This window comes from Cotesia glomerata, linkage group LG3 (genome assembly GCF_020080835.1).
Source record: "Cotesia glomerata isolate CgM1 linkage group LG3, MPM_Cglom_v2.3, whole genome shotgun sequence".
NCBI lineage: Eukaryota > Metazoa > Arthropoda > Insecta > Hymenoptera > Braconidae > Cotesia > Cotesia glomerata.
The window spans coordinates 3,322,759-3,345,627 of NC_058160.1; the positions used below are offsets into that span (position 1 = coordinate 3,322,759).

The following is a 22,869-nucleotide window of genomic DNA, read 5'->3' on the forward strand; positions in this document are numbered from 1 at the left end:
TATATAAATCTAAGCTACACATTCATAATAACTTTTGGCAACAATTATCCCCCTTAAACTGATCCCTCGTTGTATAATTGTGCGGTTTAATATTTTAGTTAATTTAAATTATCAATCATTATAATTTATATATATATATATATATATATATATATATATATATATATATATATATATATATATATATATATATATATATATATATATATATTTATATATATATATATATTTAGCTCACTCTCAAGCACATTTAATAGGTACAAGTTGAATGATTATCGAAGTAAAGTGATTATGCGTTAGGAAAGACTTTTTTTTTAAATTTAATATTCCGTAATTATTGAGCACACGATAATTTTCACACGTTTTATCTTGTAGCTCATCATAATTAATTTTAATCGATTTTTAATTGTTAAATTGGACTTTCAATAGACACTTATTTAGTATTTAAATTAATATTATATAATAACTTATTTAGATATTTACAAGTGTACTTAAACAATTAAATTATACTTGAAAATATATGTTATTTTTAGTATACAGATATACAATCTTCACTAGGCCCAGTTAATCTTTAAATCGATAATAATGGGCGTGATTGCGATGTCTTGATAATTGATACTTATTATTATTATACTAATATAATTTAAATAAACACAGTGTACATATATACAAATATAAATTTTATATAAATTTTTCGTTACTTATTTAAATTATTTTTTTTTTTTATTTTTTTCTTTAATTTGATAAAACTCTAAATCACATATCAGCTCATTGTTTTAATTACAAATAGTCTGAGAAAATTGATATCTTCAAGAAAAGAACAAGATGACACTGGATATAATCCCAGATTATACTCAGTGATATCTGTGGTAAAAAAAATTTCAGATAGCTAAAAAAAAAATCCAGATTATACTGCGTGATATCTGGATTATACTCATTATAATCTGGATTATACTCATTGTTATCTGGATTATACTAGCTACTATCTGAAATTTTTTTTTCACTCAATATAATCTGGGATTATATCCAGTGTAATCTTGTTCTTTTCGTGTTGAGAGTAAGAATTTTAAACAAAGTCAAAAAGTATACTTAAGACTATCATTTATAATTAATAATTAATGGTAGTATTTTAATTAGTCAACTAAAAAATGATAATTGTATATGGCCGCTTGTAAGCGTACATTTGGCACTATGCATCATCGCTTTTATCGTGTACCTTATTTATCTCAACATCGTTTGTTGGTTTAACATTGTTTTCATTAGTTGGACCGCTTTCATGGTTCCTGTTGTCAATATTGTGCTCGACGAAACAGTGGACTTGTAAATCGACGAGGTTTCTAAATGACGTGGAGCACGTTTGACATATAAACGCGTTCGGCAAATGAGTATCCACCGCGGATGAGGAGGAAGCAGGCAAATTGTTATCCTCAAATCGTGAATTTGGCACGTGAGATTCGACGGGTGATTTATTGCGGTCGCTAATCACTGATAAAGTAGGCAAGTGATATGCTCGTGACACCGAAGAAGGTATATCTGTCGCTGGGGTAAATGCTGATGGAGATGACGTCGGCGAAACTGGACATTGGGGGATAGGTTCGCCTTCATCTGATGACGCTTCACCGCTACTTGTTGTTGTCGTTGTAGTTGTTGTCGGGGGTATACTTTGTTGGTACTGAGACGCTGCTGTTTCTGGATCCCATTGACCTATTTTAGTTGGATCTTGGTCGTACAATTTTTTCGCCAACACCTGAAGTTAAATAAATAAATAAATTTATTAATTAAATCATTGGAATCAGACATCAGTTTAAAAAAATAAATTGGTACTGAAAAAAACATTTTTTTAAAATTGCATTGATAGTTTTTTTTAATTTTTATGGGTTGATATTTTTTTTATAATTTATTTGTTTAAAATATTATTAAAATTTATGACACTGAAATTTACAAATTAGAAAACTTTTTCTGAAATTTATAAAATATTTTTAGATTTGTTTAAAAAAATAAATCGGTACTAAGAAAAATATTTTTAAAAAATACCATTGATAGTTTTTTAATATTTTTATGGATTGATATTTTTTTTATAATTTATTTGTTAAAATTTATGAAACTGAAATTTAAAAATTAGAAAATTTTTTCTGAAACTTGTAAAATATTTTTAGATTTGTTTAAAAAAATAAATTGGTACTGAGAAAAATATTTTTTAAAAATTGCATTGATAGTTTTGTAAAATTTTTATGGGTTGATATTTTTTTTATAATTTATTTGTTTAAAATATTATTAAAATTTATGAAACTGAAATTGACAAATTAAATAATTTTTTCAGAATTTTATATAAAAATTAATTAAGCATATCTTACTTAATAATTTTAAAAATTTTATAGCAAATAAATTATGGCAAAAAAAAATTGACATGTAGAAATTAAAAAAAAATGCAATTATTCACAAATAATTTTTTGGAACAAATTTTTTTGATAAATAAAATAAAAAAATTGTTAAGTGACTGCTAACTTTAATGTCATGGATTTTATAGCAATAAAATTGTCATTAAAAAAATTTAATAAAAAAAACTCCAGGTGTGAAAAGTGAAAAAAAATTATTAGTAGAAAATTTTGGTAGCATTTTATTTTTTAATTGTAATTGATTTGTTATAAAAATAAAAAAAATGATGAAAATTAAGTTAACCGACATCTAAAAATTTTTAGAATTTTTTTTATTAAAAAAATTGCTACAAAAAAAATTTCCATTCGTAAAAAACTTGAAAAACTATAAGTGCAGTTTTTAAAAAATACTTTTTTGTGCTAATTTAAAAAATGAAAAAATAAAAATCGTCAGCTAACTTTATAATACTAAAGTTAGCCAACATTTTGAATTTTTGAATTTTTTTTTAATAATTAATTTAGACCAAAAAAATATTTTTTAAAAATTGCACTTTAAGTTTTTCAAGTTTGTTACAAATGAAATTATTTTTTTTATTTTTTTGCAATAATTTTTTTAATAAAAAAAAATACTAAAAATTATTAAATGTCGGCTAACTTAATTTTCATGCTAACTTTAGTATAAAAAAATGACTGATCAAATAGAGGGTAGGTAGTAACATAAATAAAAATAAATTTACCTGAAGACTGGCGAGACTATTATCACAATCAGTGGTGTCGATGTCATTTAAATTAACTCCTGACCTTTCCATTTCAGCGTAAGTGCCAAAAGGTAGTTTCCCAATGCATTCTAGCTTCATTATGTGCATTTTGCTTCTCAAGTGTTTGGCAAGGTGTCCATGTATCCGGAAGGCTATTTTACAATCAGTACACTTGAATGGCCGTGGATTGCTGGTCGTCGGAGCGCCAAAAGTCGACGTCATGCTGACCTTGTTGTGGTGAGAAACAGATCGCTCGTGTTTCGTCAAGTGGCCCTTGGTGCGAAAAGATACGGCGCAACTTTCGCATCTGAACGGTCGCTCGAAGTAATGGATGTTTATGTGAAGCTTCAATTGACTTGGCTTGTTGAATACTTTGTTACAAATTCCACATGTACTCCGGCCATCTTCTCCAATGCTGAAATTTTTTAATTATTATCATTAATTATTTTACATTTTTCTATATCATTATATTACACTATATCAAAATTTTATTAAGGTTAGGTTAAAATTAACGTACGGAATATTTTTGTACTTTATGACAGGCTTGATTTTAGTAGCAGCCATATATATCATATTATTTTTTGATATCATGCTTCAATTATTTTTATAAAAATTTTAAATAAATTAATACGTTTTAAAATATGACTTTAACAAATAAAAATCCACAGTGGATGTGTTTGATCGAAATAAATATACTTATCCAGCAGTTTGGACTTTGTCACACATACTATAGCGTTTTGAATGTACTTCTATGGCTATATATTTTTTGCTAGGACAATATATTTGTCCAAAATAATATAATGCAGCAGCTTTTGTTAACTTAACAGATGTAAATAACATGATTAAATAATTATTGATGTTTTTTTATTAGCTACTGTCATAATTATGAAAATTAATTTAGCTGATATTTAATAGTTTTAAAAATTTTTGTAACAAATAAATTATAATAAAAAAATTGACAATTAGAAATTTTAAAAAATTAAAAATGCAATTTTTTTAAATAAACTTTTTTTGTTAAAAAAAATTAAAAAATTTTCAAGTGACTGCTAACTTTAATATCGTGTCATAATTTTTAAATTGAGAGACATTTAAGGAAGTTCGAGCGAATCTAATATAAAAAATAATTTCCAACTTTGACTTTTGAAATTAAGTATACGTATAAATAAATATGTCATTTATCTAATCCCAAAATTTAAAAAAGATTCACCGTTTAGTTACATAGATATTAAATTTAAAAAATCACATATTTTATCTCCTTATACACGGGCTCTTATGGCGGACAAACTTTTGTCGAGACTTTAATTATTTATTTCAATATTAACCTCCCAACTTTAACGGATAAAAAACTAAACACAAGAAACTTGGATTATTGCAAAATATAAAAACAATTTAATAATAATACATTACCGATATAATTTTTGAAATATTTAAAGTCAAATTTTATGTTAGTAACTCGTTTATCGTCAGCCATTTATTCGAATAAAGATTTGACAACATCGCGTCAACAGCTGAGAAAAAAAAAGGATAGAAGTATAGTTGAAGAGAGAGAAATGTTTAACTCACACACTCATCCACGTCTCAGTTATGGGTATAATTAAGCGCGCTATTGCCAAATCTGTTTATTTATTCCGGCAAGTAATAAATACCAAAGTCAATTTATTACTTTACTTAATTAAATAAGTCAAAATCATCAATTATTAAATTGTTTAAATTATTTTAAATTAAAATAAAGAATTTTGACGAATATTGGGAAGACTAAAATTTAAAAAAAATTTTAACATTATTTTGACTCATTAGTTACGCTCGAACTTCCTTAATATTTTTTTTTACAATTTTGTAAAAAATAAATTGTAGCAATAAAGAAATTCCGTATGCAGAAATGATCGAAAATAATTTTTTTATATTGAGTTTTTTTTTGTTAAATAAAATCCAAATATGGTAAAATGTCTGATAATTTCAGTGTCATACATAATGCTGAAATCAAAAGACATTTTAACAACTCGCGCTTATAATTCTTTCAAATTTTTACATATGAAATTATTTTACTACATTTTTTTTTCATTATATAATTTTTATAAAAATATCAAATGTTTGTCAATTTCTTCCAACAAAAAAAATGATACTGAATTTAGAAGACATTTGAAAATTTTTTAGATTTTTATAACTAAATTATATTAAAAAGAAATTTAGGAAAAAATTCCACAATTCTAAATTAAAAAAAATTATAAGTGCGAATATTTGAAATATTTTTTTTTATAAATTTAAACACTTATTAGGTGTCTACTAATTTTAATATAAAAAAAAAAATTGTTATAATTTAAAATAAAAAAAAAAGTTTAAATCAAAATTCAAAAAAACTACAATATTTTCAAGATGTCTCTCCACGGTAATTTATTTTTTAAATTACGACCAAAAAATGGTAAGATGTCTGCTAATTCTCGTAACATATTTGGCAACTATTAATCATACGACTCATTTAAAAAACATTAAATGCAACAATATGTAGCCGAAAAATAAAAGCAAGCTTTGATTTGCAACAACGGGTTCAATGAGCGTGACACAGCGGTCATACTGCTTATTCAATAATATGGTAAATATCACTAATTTTTATTATTTTTCTCGATAAACAATATTGAAACTACCAATTATTAATAGCTTTAATGTTTCTTGGATATTTAATCTATTGATTTGAAATTTTTGGAATTTTTCACATCACAATTTAATTATTTTTTTTTTTTTTTTCATTTGAATAAGTCTAATAGCATGTTTTCCATTTAACTACGTGTTAATTTGTTGCAACTAATAAATGTTATAACTTTTTAACAGGCTAGTAAAAAAATCCCAATTTTTTTAAGGAGCTTCAGTAAGCTTGTCAGAATAGTATATATTTTTTTCAATCGATTTTCATCATTTTTTATTTACCGACAAATCATCCTTTTTTAATTAAATCTTTAAAAATCTATCAATAAAATATATAATAACAACAACAAAAAATATATCTACCTCACATAGTTGGGAGCAACACCAGACGGTGGTAAAAATTCAGCCATGGGTTTTCCAGCACGTGAAGGTGAAGGCGACCTGAACCCAGGACCGGCAACAACCATTTTCCTCACTACATTATGCTGTTGCTTGATGCCCTCAACCACAGCCACACCAATCTGCTTGCCCAAGCCCTCAACATTAATCTTAACATCAGCCAGGACTCTCTCAGAATTATTCCTGGGATCATGTAGCGGCCTCAAGCCAATCTCATTAACCAATCTAGGTTCCATCGGTCTGAACTCCTTGGTATCAGGCTCCCTCTCCTTGAATTCCGAACAAGGAACCTTGAATTCCAACCCAGCACTCACAGGTCTCATAGGTCTCTCGTACCTAGCTTCCCTACCCGGGGACGGAATGAAGTCTTGTCTCTCATGACTAGCAACAGCTTCTCTAGTCTCATTGCCCAAGGGCTTTAGCTCCTGACCAACCTCCGGGTAGTTTCTTCCGATCAAATACTCCTGAGTATTAGCTCTCGGCCTCAAGAGTTCCTGCGAATGCAGGGACTCAATATCAAAGGGCCTTCTTTCACTCTTGGCCTCCACTTTCTGTCCAACATCTTCTTTCTTCCCAGCAAACTGCATCCTACTAGGATCCGTATAAGTAACAGTAGGCGTCGAACTGGAGAACAAACTTCCCCTGGAATTCTCCAACTTGCTCCCAGAAAAAACTTTCTTCTCAACCTTAAAACCTCCCACCCGATACTGCTGCTTGATTTTGCTATCCATGACATGTCTCTCCGTCAAGTAAGCCTGGAGCATGTGTCCTTCTGCATCAGGTTTCCACTCTCTTCCCGGAGGTAGTCTCTCCATAGTCTGGACAATCGTCTGCATCAAAATCGGCTCTGAAACAGGCGTAAGAATATCAACCGAAGACCTCTTCGCACAATCCAGACCCGCGGATTTCGTGGTCAAATCCATCGGCTGGGTAGCTCGAGTGCCCTGATGATCTTCAGCTTCACTAGTTAAACCTTCAATAATTTCTTCCTTAGCCTCTTCAACCTTCGTAGACCTTATCACACTGTCTCTAGAACTATCCAGCGACCTGCTAGGAAAATAATACCGATTACTAGCCTCACTCTGAATAACCGTCGCAGAAGTCACTGAACCCGTACTAGCAGTCGTCGTAGTAGCCGTCGAAGTGCTCGTAGACAGCAGAGTAGTAAGAGCATAAGGATAAGTCGCAGGTCTACAAGCAGGAACCAGCCCAGGAATTTGAAGCCTGTTCTTACTAGGCTGAGACAAAATTAGCAAACTTCTAGCCGCTTCATGCTCATCAGTTCCAGACTCTTCACTCTCTTCATTATCACTTTCATCATCTTCTTCCTCAGAAGACTCTTCAGCGTTTTCTCCGCCACCAGCAGTCAACCTTGCGATCGCTTCTTTGTCAATATTCTCATCACAAACAGTCGTAGGAACCGGATCAATCCCCAATTCCCGGCACTTTTTGTAATGCGCTTTAGACTTCATGTGCTTGGTCAAGTTCCCCTTTGTTTTGAAGCTAAACGAGCAGTACTTGCAGGTGTAAGGTCTCACGTCTGTGTGTGTCCTGATATGTTTCTTCAGCATCGAAGGCTTTTTACACCGGATACCACACTCTTCACAGACATATCTTCCTCTACCTCGGCCTCTCACGTAGGTGTAGTCTTCATTGCTCTCAAAACCACCATCAAAAATTTTGATCCTCCGGGCCATCTTTTGCGCACTATCACTGTCTGGACTTGGAGAAGAATTCAGCTTGACAGGTTTGTAAGACGAGTGAGTGAGCAGCAGCTCTTGTTTCTTCCACGCGATAGTGTAACCAGAGCTTCGGTTTCGCGAGTCGTAGTTCGCGAGGTTCCTGTCAGGACGGAGGTCGTTGAATATTTTCCAATTGGAGTACATAGAAAGGTGATGCTGCTGCGTGACGTACATCGGCTGTGGTCGATTCAGAGTGCAGTAATACACTCTCGTCGAGCACTTGAGACCTAGATATGTATATGCGTGTCCATTTAAATACAGCTGTCCATATGACTTCCTGGGTCTCGGCGTTTCCGGACTGATCAGGGGCTGAGTGTACGGAGTCGGTGTGATTCCGTGATGTCTTTTGGGCGTAAAAGTCCCAGGTTTTAACGGCAAAGACGAGGGTCGAAGGAATTTAGTGGTTTTTTCTTCAACTTCTCTTTCTAACGAAGGTGACTGCTTGCTATCTAGACTGACAATCAGTTCCGGTGAAGACTTCGGCTCTTGCTGAATGCTCGCAGTATCTAGATCCATTATTATCACCGGTGGAACGCTCTCAGCACGTGCTCGGCCGTTTAAAAACACACCATTAGCAACCGTTTCCGGTGACATTCTCACCCTTCCTTCTCCATGCTCGTATTTGGTGACCAAGGGACTTCTTCGGTCAGCAATGGAACCATCGTCTCCCCAGCTTGCAGGTCGCTTCCGGTTTTCAGTCAGCTTTGGTGAGGATCTTTCAAAATTCACATTTCCATTACTATTAACATTAACATTATCGATCTTAAAATTTTTATCATAATTATCCTTGAGTTTGTACTTAGAATTTTTGTGGATATGACGATCAAAATTGTTATCTACCTCTGGATTGTTATTGTTCTTAAAATCACAAGACGACAGCCTGCGGTACTTGTTGTCACCTTGGGCAATTTTAGGTGAAATAACTCCCCCATTAGTCGGATGCTTGAACCCGACTTTCGGATCCTTGGCCAGATCCAGGGGCGTGAAAAGCGGCTTGACAGATTCTTCTGGTCCAGGAATACCCGGTACGTAGGGCGTTGTTGCTCCAACTTTAACAGGACTCGCCAGATCCAGCGGCTGAGCTCCCGGGACAGGTAATTTGTAAGAATCCGTTTGAGGCTGTGATATGTCACTCATAAGTGTGTGCGGTCCCGGCATTCCTGGAACATATGGGATTATTTTTCCACCATGCATGATGCTTGATATTCCCGAGGGAAGAGTCAGCGGATTGTAGGCAGTGATTGTCAGTGGGTTCAACCTCGGCTCGAGATAATTCCCGTAGCAGGTCATTGTTGGCGCGATGTTTGGAGTTGATATGTTTGGTATGATTGGTGCCAGCATTTGAGGCGCATTTGGCATAGATATGGAGTTTGACAATGAATTAGTGACACTGCTGCTGACTGAAGTCCCACCGGGTGGTTTGTGGACCATAGTGCCTCCAGAGTGCAAGCTCGACCTCACGACTATCGAAGAAGTCTCAGAAGATCCAGATTTGCTGTTGTGATTGGTCATATCATCGCTGGGCGAATTAGTTTGTCGCGGTTCTATTCGCATGGTTTTTGTTTCACCAGTGTTGTCCAGGATTCTCACTTGTCCGCCGAACATCTGCAAGGAGTTCGGTCTCGGGTACTTTGACAGCTCTTCAAGAGACCTGAGACTCGTAGGAGGAACGGTCAGCTCGGTTAAACGGTGTTTCTTTACTGGTGGAGTGTAAGCGTCGACCAGTCTGGTATTTCCCAGCAAAGGACCCGGCGAAGGAAGCGGTTTCACGGTGTTGTAATACTCTGACTTGGTGTCATCATTATCACGTTTCTCCAAGTCCAATTGGAAGTCCCGCTTTGGACTCGGAGATGAGGAAGACGATGAAGAAGACGATAGTGATGATGAGGAAGAAGAAACTTTGCAGTAATAACGCTTGTGAGCTTCTAAATTATCAGCGCTGGTGTAGGAAATTTTACAGTTTGCGCAGACAAAATCGTCACGATTTTTCAACAGCAAATCTTTTATTATAGATCCTTGATTCTCTGTCTGCAAGTGTAAATTTAATTGTGGCTTTTGGTTTTTATCCTCCTGGGTTTCGCTTAGATGCCGCTTTCGCGAGGAGAGAACATCTTCGGGAGAGGAAGACAAATTTAGCGGCTGCTCGGAGGGTTTTGCTGGCTGTGATTGTTGTCGGTGCATTAATTTATGGAGTCGCGGATCTACTGCTTCGACGATTGCCTGATTGTCGGTGATAATCTTGTCAATGTGTTCTTGGAGTTGCTCCGCATTTGGCTTTATAGGACCTGTTGACGTTCCGTTCGAGCTGCTAGATATGATAGATGATGATGATAATAATAAAGAAGTGGAAGTAGAAATAGTTGTCGCAACCGGAGATACAGACAAACTTTCCGGGTCGTTATTTACGGACTCAAGAGCGGTGTGAAACTTTGGCTTGTAGATCTTGCCAGTTTTAACTGTCTTGGTAGCAGCTTCGAGGTGGTTTGAAGCTGCTACTGAGGATGCCAGAGGAGGTGGCGTTCCCGTTCCGTTGCTTGCGCTGTCTGATAAACTTATGTCCGAATCTTCTGACACCTTTAATGAATATAGAACGGTTATAAATAAAATTACAAGATTAATATTGAGGGGGAACACCACTGTGAAAATCGAAAAAAAGAGGTGATTTTCGGGAATTTTTTTGACAGGGAAAATAAAGGAATTTGCACGGAAAAAAAGTAAACTGTAATAAATAACAGTCGATTTATAATAAGTAGTGATCAACTGCTAAAAATTACCATTTCAAACAGTAAAATCGTGATTTTACTATTCACATTATAATATTTACAATTTAAACGTTACAATTTACTCTTTACATGGAAGAAAAAACTATTTCAAACAGTAATATTCGCTATGTAAATTTCTAAAATGTTAAAGTATAATAATTAAGAATTCAGACTTTGATATTTATCATTTCATACCTAAAAAATGATCTTATGATATGTAAAAAGTATAAAATAAAGTTAGTAAATTTCTAATACAAGCAACGTCAATATTTACAAAGTAAAATGGTAAATTTTAAATGCAACGCTAAAAATCAAACTGTAATTATTGACTTGCTTGGACTGGTAAAATGTATATTTTAAAAGTAGAATTTTTACTGTTTCAAATGTTAAATTCTCCCAGAATGAGACCCCCTTCTCTTTCATCTGAGTTCCCTTTCTCCTCATAATATGGACTACATATTAAAATGTCAATTTTTACTGTTTGAAACTGTAATTTTTTAAGATGAAAGAGTCGTTATTTACTGTAGTGACAGCTACTAATCACTTATTTTGGATATTAAATTATAAATTGTGGCTTTTATACTTTCTACATTAAGTTCTGTAATATTTATATTTTTGCCACCCCGATGTCCGCTTTACTGTTTGAAACTATAAAAATTAACCGGAATCCGAGTGAATATTACAGTTTACTTTTTTCCGTGTGGGAATCGGGTTTTTTTTTATTTTATTAAGGGTACATTAAAAATTATTACCCTAAATTTGTATTAAAAAATATTTAATTATTACAAAGTTATTAACAATCTCGTCGAGCACTGGAGAAAATTTCCCCCCTCCACGGTCGGTTCGATAACTCGAAAACAGATCATCTGAAAATAAAAACCCAAATTGTTTTTTAATCAGTAAGGATGTAGTTATCATCGCACGGACGGAATTTGAAAGATTTTTATTTTAAAGATTTTTTCAACCGGGTTAAAACAAAAAAAAAAATAGTAAGAATAGTGAGAAAATTTTCAATCAGTCGCCATTTTTTTTTAAATTAAAATTTTCAAAACTCCGTACGTGCGACGATAACTACATCCTTAATGATTAAAAAGCAATTTGAGTTTTTATTTTCAGATGATCCGTTTTTGAGTTATCGAACCGACCATGGCGGGGGAAATTTTTTCTAGTGCTCTACGAGATTTTTAATAACTTTGTAATAAATATTTTTTAATAAAAATTTAGGGTAATAATATTTAATGTACCCTTAATAAAATAAAAAAAATCCGATCCCCAAATTCCTTTATTTTCCCTGTCAAAAAAATTCCCGAACATCACCTCTTTTTTTCGATCGTCACAGTGGTGTTCCTCCTTAATTATTTAATATAAAAATCAGAATTATTGATAATTTATATTAAATAAAAATAAAAATTACCTTCGTTTGATCAGCCGTTCCCTCGGCTTTGGCGGTGTGGGCTCGCGACCGTCGGTGTTTGTACAAATTAGACTTTGTCTTAAAAGCGAACCCGCAGAGCAGACACGGATATGGTCGCTCGTTGGTGTGCGCTCTTATATGCTTTTGAAGAACGCTCGGCTTGGAGCAGGACATCTTGCAGTAAGGACACACGTATCCCGTTTTTTTGGTCTCAGTGGGGTCGCTGCTGCTTTCGGAAGACTCCTTTGCCTTGGAAGACTCTTTGCTGCTGTTGTTGTTGTTGTTGTTGTTATTGTTGCTGCTCTTGGTGACGTCACTAGCGGGAGCTCGTCGAGTGACTTCGGAGGAGTCAGTTTGGTGAATGATTGTTTTGACTGAATCCTTCGAGATTTCCAGCGGTGACGACACCTCGACAGTCGCCATCTTTTTGAACTTTTTGTGTAAGTACTTTGACTCTCCATCGTTGTTGTTGTTGTTATTGTTGGTGTTATTATTATTATTATTATTGTTATTTGTACTTGGATTTGTTTTGTTATTGTTGTTACAACTAGTGTTGTTTGCTAACTGAGGGTCTGTCATTGCCGCTGCTTGAGTCTCTGTAACAAAAAATAGTAAATTATCAGTAAATTTGAAAATTTGTTATTATAATTAATAATAATAATAATAATTATTTTTTTTAATTAGTCTGAATTGGTAAAAATTTTGAGAAAATGATTTTTTTTTATCTTTTATATTTTATTTAAAATTTGTAATAATAAAAATAAATAAATAAATAGCAATAACAACAATAATAATAATAATATTTTTTTTTTTTATAAAAGTATTGTATAAATAATAATGATAATAATAATAATAATAATTTATGTTTTTCAAATTTATTATTATTATTATTATTATTATTATTACACGTTTTTATATTGTTATTTAAAATACAATATAAAAAATTATATTATTTTCTAAATAATCAATTAATTTTATAACTAATTCTTAAATTAGCAACTAAATTAATTATAATTAATTATTTATTAAATAATAAATAATTTATATGCATTTAGAATTGAAAAAAAATTTTTTTGTAATGTAAATATATATTCAATATATGTAAACATATATTCAAATGTTTACACAGAAAATTTTATGTCAAACGGACAATTATTTTCAAAGTTATACTTATACTATATATGTAGGAGCTACAAAAATTATTATTTATAAAAAAAAAACTTATTAATAAATTTTTAAGTTTTAATTATACGTATGGCCATTTTAATATTCGATTAAAAAGCCTCTTAAAAAAAAAAGTCTATTTTTCGGTATTATAATGCACAAAGCCTCTTTAATTTAAATTTCCAAAATTGGTTGAATAATTAAATAAAATATCAAGCAATTATTCCATCTCACATGATTGATAATTAATTTCCCTAAAAGCTTTTTAATAACTCACTGACAAAGTAATGGATAGCTGAGATAAAATGAATGATAATAATAAAAAGAAAAAGAAAATAGATAGAGAGCAATAAATAAATCAATAGATCAGTTTATAAAATATAACTCATCGAATAATCACTCGAATGAAATTATTCCGTGATTAATATAATGGATTCAGGGTGAGTGATTGCGAAACCGGAAGCACTCGGGTTCAGGAGTTCAAATCGTTGTCGCAGTATTAATTGTACTCGGTGCTCTTTATATAAATCCTATTTAGTATATTATGTCCTCGTCATTCTCCCTCCAGACAATATTAAATCGGTATTAATTATCATTAATAATTAACCGAGCGTTAACAGAGAAAAATAGCTAAGGTAATATATAGATAATAATAACTTAAAATATATTCGGCGCCTCAGTTACTACCCGTTCATTCTCAACTTCTCTTCCTCATTCCGACCAATTATTTAAATCTATTTAACATCGATTCTCGATGCCAAATTCAAATACGGTCGCTTAATTTTTTTCAATCGGTATTATCAAATTCTTCAATAATTTTCGTTGAATAATTATTTAATTTAATTATATATAATTTATAATATAATATTATTTATCTCTTTTGACCTGCCTCGATTGACGCACTAGTGATTACGATGGCAATCTCAAGATAATCCGTATCTGTGTATTTTTCCTCAAGATTATTTTTTGCTAATCACTTATAAATATTCAAATTAACATAAATATTTAAATATAATATAATATTATTTTTGCCGTACTGAGTTATTTAAATAGAAGGTGACTACTCTGTCAATAAGCGGATTAAACACTTGCATACATTAACATTGAGTATGTGCATACTAATTCACAACATCATCGAGTTTGATATCGCATGCCTGTACACGTGTCAATGAGAGTAGTAAAAGTCATTCTAGCAAACAAACAAAAAAAATTATTGTAAATAATTACATTTAAAAATATTAAAAATACTCGATAACAAAGACTATTAAATTGTTGTCTTCTATACATAAAAAAAAAACATTACTATACATTTATCACTGATTACAATTTATCAACTGTTTTTTCTTCACTTCTTATTTCTCATTTAGCTTTATTGAACCATTTATTTTTATATGAATCAGCGAGTATATAGATAACTCTGGTACTCTATATATGTATACCCGCGCTTCAGATAAGATTTAATAAACCGTTTACCTTATTTATCTTTTTTTTTTTTCTTTTTAATTTCTTTCATTATTTTATAATATTACTATCACTATTACTGATTTATTTATTAACGCTTTTTGATTCACATTTATTCTCGGTTATGCTTTACGGAGTAAACAGTTGCAGAAAAAATCTAAAAATAATTCCAGCTCATGACTTTTAAATAAATTTAACATTTTTATCTGATATCATTTATGTTTTGTGTTGACAATATTTAAATAAAATATCTATGAGAATATTTATTTTTTAAAAATAACTTTGGAGTAAGAAATTATTAATTTATCAACTTTAATAATTTTTCATTTTTTTTACGCTTATGTTTTGAGTTTTAAAATTTTAAGACACTTTTTTATAATTATAAAGCTTAATATTTTTTAGTAAAATTAAAAATTAATTTTAGATAAATATTATAACTCCAAAATATTAAAAAAAAAAATTTTAACAATAAAAAACTAATTTTTTTACAAATTAATATTTAAAAAAAAAATTATAAAATTTTAAAAATAAAAAATTTTTTCAAGTAAAATTTTTTAAAAATTAATCACACTAAAAATTAAAATTCTAATGACTTAATAAAATACAACTATAAATAAACAAATAAAAAAATTTTTTTATAAATTAATATTTAAAAAAAAAAGAATCATAAAATTTTAAAAATAAAAAATTTTTTCAAGTAAAATTTTTAAAAAATTAATCACAATAAAAATTAAAATTCTGATGACTTAATAAAATACAACTATAAATAAATAAATAAAAAAATTTTCTTAAAAAAAATTAATTTTTTTATAAATTGATATTTAAAAAAAAAAAAATTTTTTTAAAATTAATCATACTAACAATAAAAATTCTGATGACTTAATAAAATACAACTATAAATAAATAAATAAATAATTATCAATTAAAACAGAAGGGAGAATCCCGAGTAGATGCAGAAGCAGAGTAGAGGCAGAGTGCAGTATTAGCAAGTTGCTGGAAAGTGAGTCACGCATGAGGACTCTACAGCTACACTACACACATAACAAGAACTAAACCGTGACTGGGGATTCCCCCACTCGGTTATCTCGCTCCTATCCGTGTACTCTACTCCAGCTCGAGCTACCAGACTACACATTTACTTATTCATTCTATGCAATACCCCACTCATACATCACACATTACTCCAAACTGCTGGTACACAAACATTGACAATTTTTTATTATTATTTCTTAAATATAGTTACGCGTGGCGAAGTGGTGGCTAATTCGCGATCATTATATTAGATTACTACATTGTGTGTCCATGTGCTCTACTAATACTCACGAGACTAATAACTAATACAGAGTGTACTGTACACATATGTACGATTGATAATCGGATAATAGAACGTATGAATAAGTATGTAATATAAAGGCGAGTCGAGTGATTAGGTCACGCACCTCTATACTACCCGTCTGTACAAGAGACCCTAAGGCGCTAAATGTTACAAATATTTCCTTTTTTTTTTCTTATCTTGTTTTTTTAAATTAGTATCAATTTTTATCTGCTGATTTGTCATTACTTATTTTGTAATTGTACATAACCAGTGTATTTAAAATAAACTCTTATTTTTTTTTTTTTTTTTTTTTCTATATATATTATGTCTTTCATAGTATAGATAAATATGATGATTTCTCTTTCATGACACGAGAAAATATTTTCACAAATTCCCCGTGTTTTAAATTAAAGAATTAGGTCAGAGTATGGAGGTGAAAGTAGGCAAATTTCAGAGGGACGTACACACAATTTAGTACATACATATAATAAATACATGAAGAAGTTAACGGTGTCGAAATTCCCGAGACACGGGTACATGGAGATTTTTAAAAATTAATATGTATATGTTTTTTACGAAAGCAACGATAAATTTTTTCGGTTAATTTGTGGCCCGAGAGAGGGTGAATTTAAAATAGTACAGCAACTGGTTTTAACTATATACGATTGTGATGCTAATGTACTGGAAGAGTATGATGATAAAAATTAGTTTTATATATATTTATATATATTATTATATATATCCTGGATGGCAGTTATCCTGTCTTTACTGTGAGTTTCTATACGGGTATGGGTTATTCACTTACGCTTAGAATTCCCGGTGAATGGATGAGGATGACAGATGGATACGCTTCAACAATATCGCGATTTTAAATTCACGGTGGAGGAACAGGCGAACAGAGTTGAGAAGAGGATAAAGATTATGATTCAGGTCACTCAAAGGTGACGTTTTAACGCGTGAATCTACTGTCAGTTTCTGCCGGGAATAAATGTTATTATTATTTTTATTTTTTATCAATCTTAATTGGTAAAAATTTTCAAAAAATAATTTTTTTTAATCTTTCATATTTTAAAATCCGCAATAATAATAATAATAATAATAATTATTATTATTATTGGGTGACGACTGAACACTAATTTCAAAATTCCCTGACTTTTCCCTGACCAAAAATAAAATTCCCGGAAAAAAGTAAGCTATAATAGTCTATTTATAATAAGTGATGATCAACTGTTAAAAATTACCATTTCAAACAGTAAAATCGTGATTTTACTATTCACTATATAATATTTACCATTTAAACGTTACAATTTACTCTTTACATGGAAGAAAATACTATTCCAAACAGTAATATTCACTATGTAAATGTCTAAAATATTAAAGTATAATAATTAAGAATTCAGACTTTGATATTTATCATTTCGTACCTAAAAAATGATCTTATGATATGTAAAAAGTATAAAATAAAGTTAGTAAATTTCTAATATAAGCAACGTCAATATTTACAAAGTAAAATGGTAAATTTTAAACGCAACGCTAAAAATCAAACTGTAATTATTGACTTGCTTGGACTGGTAAAATGTATATTTTAAAAGTAGAAATTTTACTGTTTCAAATGTTAAATTTTCCCAGAGTGAGATCCCCTTTCCTTCTCTTTCATCTGAGCTCCCCTTCTCTTCATAATATGGACTATATATTGAAATGGCAATTTTTACTGTTTGAAACTGTAATTTTTAAAGATGAAAGAGTCATTATTTACTATAGTGACAACTACTAATCACTTATTTTGGATATTAAATTATAAATTGTGGCTTTTATACTTTCTACATTAAGTTCTTTAATATTTATATTTTTGCCACCCCGATGTCCGCTTTACTGTTTGAAACTATAAAAATTAACCGGAATTCGAGTAAATATTACAGTTTACATTTTCCGTGCAGAACCTACAAAAAAATAATTGTTTTTCAAATATTCGTTATAATTGCAAATTATTTTAAAAATAATTTTTGTATGCTAGAATTCATATCTAATATCCAGAATTGGGTAAAAATTTGGAACTATAAATTATGTTATACTTTTTTACAGATTTTCAACTATTCAAAAAAGATCAGTTTCTTTTGATTTAATGTTTATAACTTATGAAAATACAATAATTGATATTATTATTATCATTAATCATTGAGAAGTTATACTTCTTTTTTATTATCAATAATCCATACATTTAGTTTTTTTAATATTATTGATCACAAAAAAGAAGAAATATAAATTAAGAAATTAAATAACATCAATTAATATTAAACATTATCTACAGTACGATTTTTAGAATGGTATAAAATTAATTTATTATTTCTACAGCATTCTAATTTATTTTTTAAAATAAACTAGAAACTTCCCTGACCCAAGTTAAAACTCCCTGACTTTTCATTGACTATTCCAGAAATTTCAAATTCCCTGACATTTCCAGGTTTTCCAGGTCAATCGCCACTCTGTATTAGTGACATTAATAAATGATTACTGATAAGAGTGTATTTTCCAATTTTTATCAATAAGAAATTCCTAATCCAATTTTTTATTGATATTAATACTTCAAATCATTATCTTTAAAAGTATAATATATATATAAAAAATGATAGTTATCAAAAAAATAATGTACATATTTAACCGCTAATAAATGAATTGACAATAAAAAAAAATCTAAATTTTTAAAATAGTACCCGCATTTGTGTTACGACGATTAAAATATCTTATCGAAGAATTTGTTACAAGGGAATTCCGCGTTGAAATAACCATATTATTTACTTTTTTAAAAACCGACACCGACATGACAGAGTTTTATTATTTTTCCTGAACTCGGAACACGAAGTATCCAAAAATAAAATACGTAAATACGGACATCTATCCGGGCATGACAGACAACTAATTTAATCCGTTGGCGTAAAAATAAATCAGTGGAATCCATACCGGAGGAAACTCGTAGTCGTTCATTCGGTCGAAGGTACATTTTGGCTCGAGCTAACAATAAAGACAGAATAAAAAAAAAAACTGAGCTTAAAAGAGATACCAGCGTATTTTACTCTACCTCTACTCTCTTCTCTTATTTTTTTTTTTTCTTTTTTTATTTATCTCCGAGTAAGAAGCGAAAAGTTAACTCGAGAATACCCACGGATAGGACACAGAAGATAGAGAATGAAAGAGCCTGAGTAAGTGGAGTAGTCCACCGGGTGGGAGGGAATGTAAAAGACAGATCAAAAAGAGTGGCCAGAGGACTCTTGAATATCAGCGCGTGGGGTGTTTGAGGTTGTCGACGTCACAACATAGCCAGGTCTACTCTTAGCTTTACTCTTTAGTTTTATATTACTCAGTACAGAGTATAGCACTAGGACAGTTAGTAGTGTAAGTGTGTTGTATTATATAGGTTTGGCTCCGTTCTATATAACCCAACACTTTGAATTATACTTGTAGAGTATTGCACCAGAGAGCAGAGGAGGTGCACAAACAGTACAGCAGAGTAAAGCCCCGACGATGAACCAGAACCAGAGGAGGAAAGGAAGCAACGGCAGTTTGTCCCAACTTATTCGAGTAGGATAAGGAGAGTAGCCGCGGGGGCTCATGGTTCACCTGTCGTCATGGCAACACCGCTTTAGCCGCTCACTTGTTACTCCATCTGCTTACCCAGTGCAGGGTTCTCTCTTACTCTTACTCCGATTATATCGTACCGGGTATGCCTACAAGCCTACAAGCTACGAGTACGTATAGACGCTGGATCGGAGTTAGTAGAGGATAGGACCGTCGTCTATATAATAGTCGTCGGCCTACACTCAGCCTCCAACTTATATTCTATTCCAGCATCCAGCCCATCGGCACTCACGCAGTTCACAGCACACCATCCAGCATCCGTCCGATTAAACCTACAATGTAATCTAATGTATAGTAATGTAATGGGATAAATCCTACTCAATCCACCTATCCTGTACAAACAGTTATGCGCTCCATGTCGCCAGACTACTTTCAGTTGACGCACACACCCGTATCACGTAATACCATCCATCTACATCTACATCTACCTTACTTCCCATTCCCTCCTCATATTATATCGTCCGAGTCTATTGCTTTAGTCTAGTACAGCCCATACAACATGTCCACTCCTAGCAGTGTGGTATTATACTATTATAATTATTATTATAATTATAATAACAACAGCTAGTCAAGTAAAGGGGATTCCCCCATTTTACTAGTCTTGCGTTCACTGCCAGCGTATAAATTCGTCACTCATTCTTGTTTTGTTTACTCACACAAATATTTTTTCTCTTTTTGATAATTATTATTATTGAAACTCACCTAAAATAATAGTTTAAAAATAAATAGATTTTTTTTACGTAATTTAATGATACAGAAAATAGCAATAAAATTTTTTTTAAGTTTGGAGTTTTTTTTTTAATATATAAACAGAAAGAATAAGATGACACTGGATATCATCCCAGATTATATTGAGTGAAAAAAATTTTAGATAGTAGCTAGACAAATCCAGATATCACTCAGTATAATCTGGATTTTTTTATGAAAATTAAGTTAGCCATCTAAAAATTTTTAGAATTTTTTTTGTATTGAAAAAATTAGAAAAAAATTTCATTTGTAAAAAACTTGAAAAACTGTAAGTGCAATTTTTAAAAAATATTTTTTTGTTCTAATTTAATTACTTAAAAAAAATTAAAAAATTAAAAACGTCGGCTAACTTTAGTATTATATTTTTTTATGAAAATAAAGTTAGCCGACATGTAAAAATTTTTATGATTTTTTTCATTAAATAATTATTACAAAAAAATGAAAAAATAATTGTTTCATTTGTTAAAAACTTCAAAAACTATGTGCAATTTAAAAAAAATTTTCTTTAGTAATAATTTAATAAATTAAGCAAAATAAAAAAATCAAAAATGTCGGCTATTTATTGTTATTATTTTTTAGTTACTACCTGAAATTTTTTTTCACCACAGATATCACTGAGTATAATCTGGGATGATATCCAGTGTCATTTTATTCTTTCCGTATAACAAAATAAAAAAAATTTTTTTCAAGTCTATTTTTATCATAAAATATTTCATAAATTCCTATAACTGCTGCATAAAATACATTAGACGATTATTATATCAACTTACCCAGCGCTATGTCAATCTGTTTGCTATGCAAATCTCGTGGAAGCGAAGCCCAGTAGTCCAACAGCAGACCCGGCACAATTGCTCCCACTTACACAACTAACCGTAGAAATATTATCACAAACAGCACTACTACCACTACCGGTGTAAAGTGGTAATGAAACTGCCGGCGAGGATGATTCTGATGCTGGCTCTGATGAGGATTTCTGCCGAGTTGCCTCGATAATACCTTTTACAATCGACACACTTGACGCGCAGTTAGTCATTGCCCGTATACATTTACAGTGTACACTTACACTATTAAATCCTGTTAAATTAAATGGTCAGTTGGGTTGGGGTCCAGCCTTAACTCCTTAAATCCTGGTGCAGTTTCTCAGTGGATCCCCTGCTGCGTCAGTAGACGCTCCGTATGGTATAAAAACAAATTCCAATTATCAGTATGATATTTTCCAGGAAGTCGTGAGTAACTCCTACAAAAATTTACAGTACAGTTGTTAACTATTGGAGGATTGACACGTGAAGACTACACTCACTGCTGTTACAATATATACTGTATACTGTACAGACTTTAAATGTGACTGGAGTGTCTAGCCTTGACGTCACTGGCGCCTAATTGGTTTGCGCACTTTTACTCAACACAGCCGTCGTACTTAACCGTAGTAATAGTAACTAACTAACAAGTAAAAACTTAAAACCAAGGCTAAGCCCACTATTATATACACTTTTATCTTTTCTTATCCTCCAGAGAGTTTCGTTCCTTCCTTTTAATTCTCTGCAATGCAAAATAAAAGGTATTAAAGTTTAGGTATAAGTATACCCAGTCAAAATCCTATTGTAATGTTGTCATACCTGGGTCCGGAAGAGCAAATTACTTTTAAATCGTCCGTTTTAATTACACACGCACTTTATCCAGGAAGAACTGTCACTAAAATTTTTTTTTTTCACTTCCACTCAAGCAAATCTTCTTTTGGTATTCCTTGCATCTGGATAACAAAAAATAATAATACTAAAGTTAGCCGACATTTTCAATTTTTTAATTATTTTTTATTTATTAAATAATGACTAAAAAATATTTCTTAAAAAATTGCACTGATAGTTTTTCAAGTTTTTTACAAGTGAAATTTTTTATTTTCTTTTTGTAATAATTTTTCAATAAAAAAATTTCTGAAAATTTTTAGATGGCTAACTTAATTTTCATCAAAAAATATCCATTTATATAACTGTATATTACTACTACTGTTAATAAAAACAATAATAATAATAATTAATAAATAAATTATTACAAAGCAGATTAATAAGAAGAAAGAGAGGGCGAGAGCGGGTGGGTATCCCGGAGATCGCTCGCACGTGACGTCAGCGGCAGAGAATCGCGCCACTCAACGATTGTTTACACTCATGCGTCATTTCTGCGAAGGCGCCCGAATTCCGTTAGCGGCAACCTTGAGAGTCATTACCACGCGTTTACTTATGCAAGTATTTATTTTACCCAATACTATTTTGTTATTGCAAACAATTGTCGCAAACATAAATAATAAAATTACATTTATATTTTCCTTGATATTTAAGAATTTCTCTCAGCTCACAAAAAAATTATCCAGGCACAGTAATAACAGTACTCACGAGTAACACTTAAAAAAAAAATCAAGATTAACAATAACAATAATAATAAAAAAAAAAAAAAATATCAACGCA

The 22,869-nt window shown here is 31.0% G+C and overlaps 1 protein-coding gene across 5 annotated transcripts; it reads right to left on the reverse strand.

Moving 5' to 3' along the window:
• Window positions 1–217: 217 nt before the first annotated feature.
• On the reverse strand, window positions 218–22,836 carry LOC123260747. 5 transcript variants are annotated; one of them, XR_006508505.1, is made up of 7 exons: window positions 22,461–22,712; window positions 21,181–22,160; window positions 12,091–12,686; window positions 6,137–10,488; window positions 3,113–3,548; window positions 1,054–1,747; window positions 218–810 (listed from the first exon to the last, which is right to left on the reverse strand). XR_006508505.1 is itself a non-coding variant. In XM_044722021.1 (7 exons), the coding sequence occupies exons 4-7, from the start codon at window positions 12,667–12,669 to the stop codon at window positions 1,190–1,192; spliced, it is 5,925 nt and encodes a 1,974-aa protein (XP_044577956.1). In that variant the 5' UTR covers window positions 12,670–12,686; window positions 21,181–21,949; window positions 22,027–22,160; window positions 22,461–22,712; the 3' UTR covers window positions 967–1,189. The 5 variants fall into 5 exon arrangements, 4 of the variants coding, with proteins under 4 accessions (XP_044577956.1, XP_044577958.1, XP_044577957.1 ...); XM_044722021.1 differs by lacking the exon at window positions 218–810 and having other exon boundaries at window positions 967–1,747; window positions 21,181–21,949; window positions 22,027–22,160; XM_044722023.1 differs by lacking the exon at window positions 218–810 and having other exon boundaries at window positions 967–1,747; window positions 21,181–21,647; window positions 21,711–22,160.
• Between the last annotated feature and the right edge of the window lie 33 nt (window positions 22,837–22,869).

Bases quoted from the DNA above. Each gene is read 5' to 3' on its own strand.
- LOC123260747 (XM_044722022.1), bottom strand. From the start codon at position 12,669: ATGACAGACCCTCAGTTAGCAAACAACACTAGTTGTAACAACAATAAC. The intron at 10,489-12,090 runs GTAATTTTTATT...TATTCATTAAAG, and splicing joins GAACGGCTGATCAAACGAAG to GTGTCAGAAGATTCGGACAT. The intron at 3,549-6,136 runs GTAGATATATTT...AAAAAATTTCAG, and splicing joins GTTGCTCCCAACTATGTGAG to CATTGGAGAAGATGGCCGGA.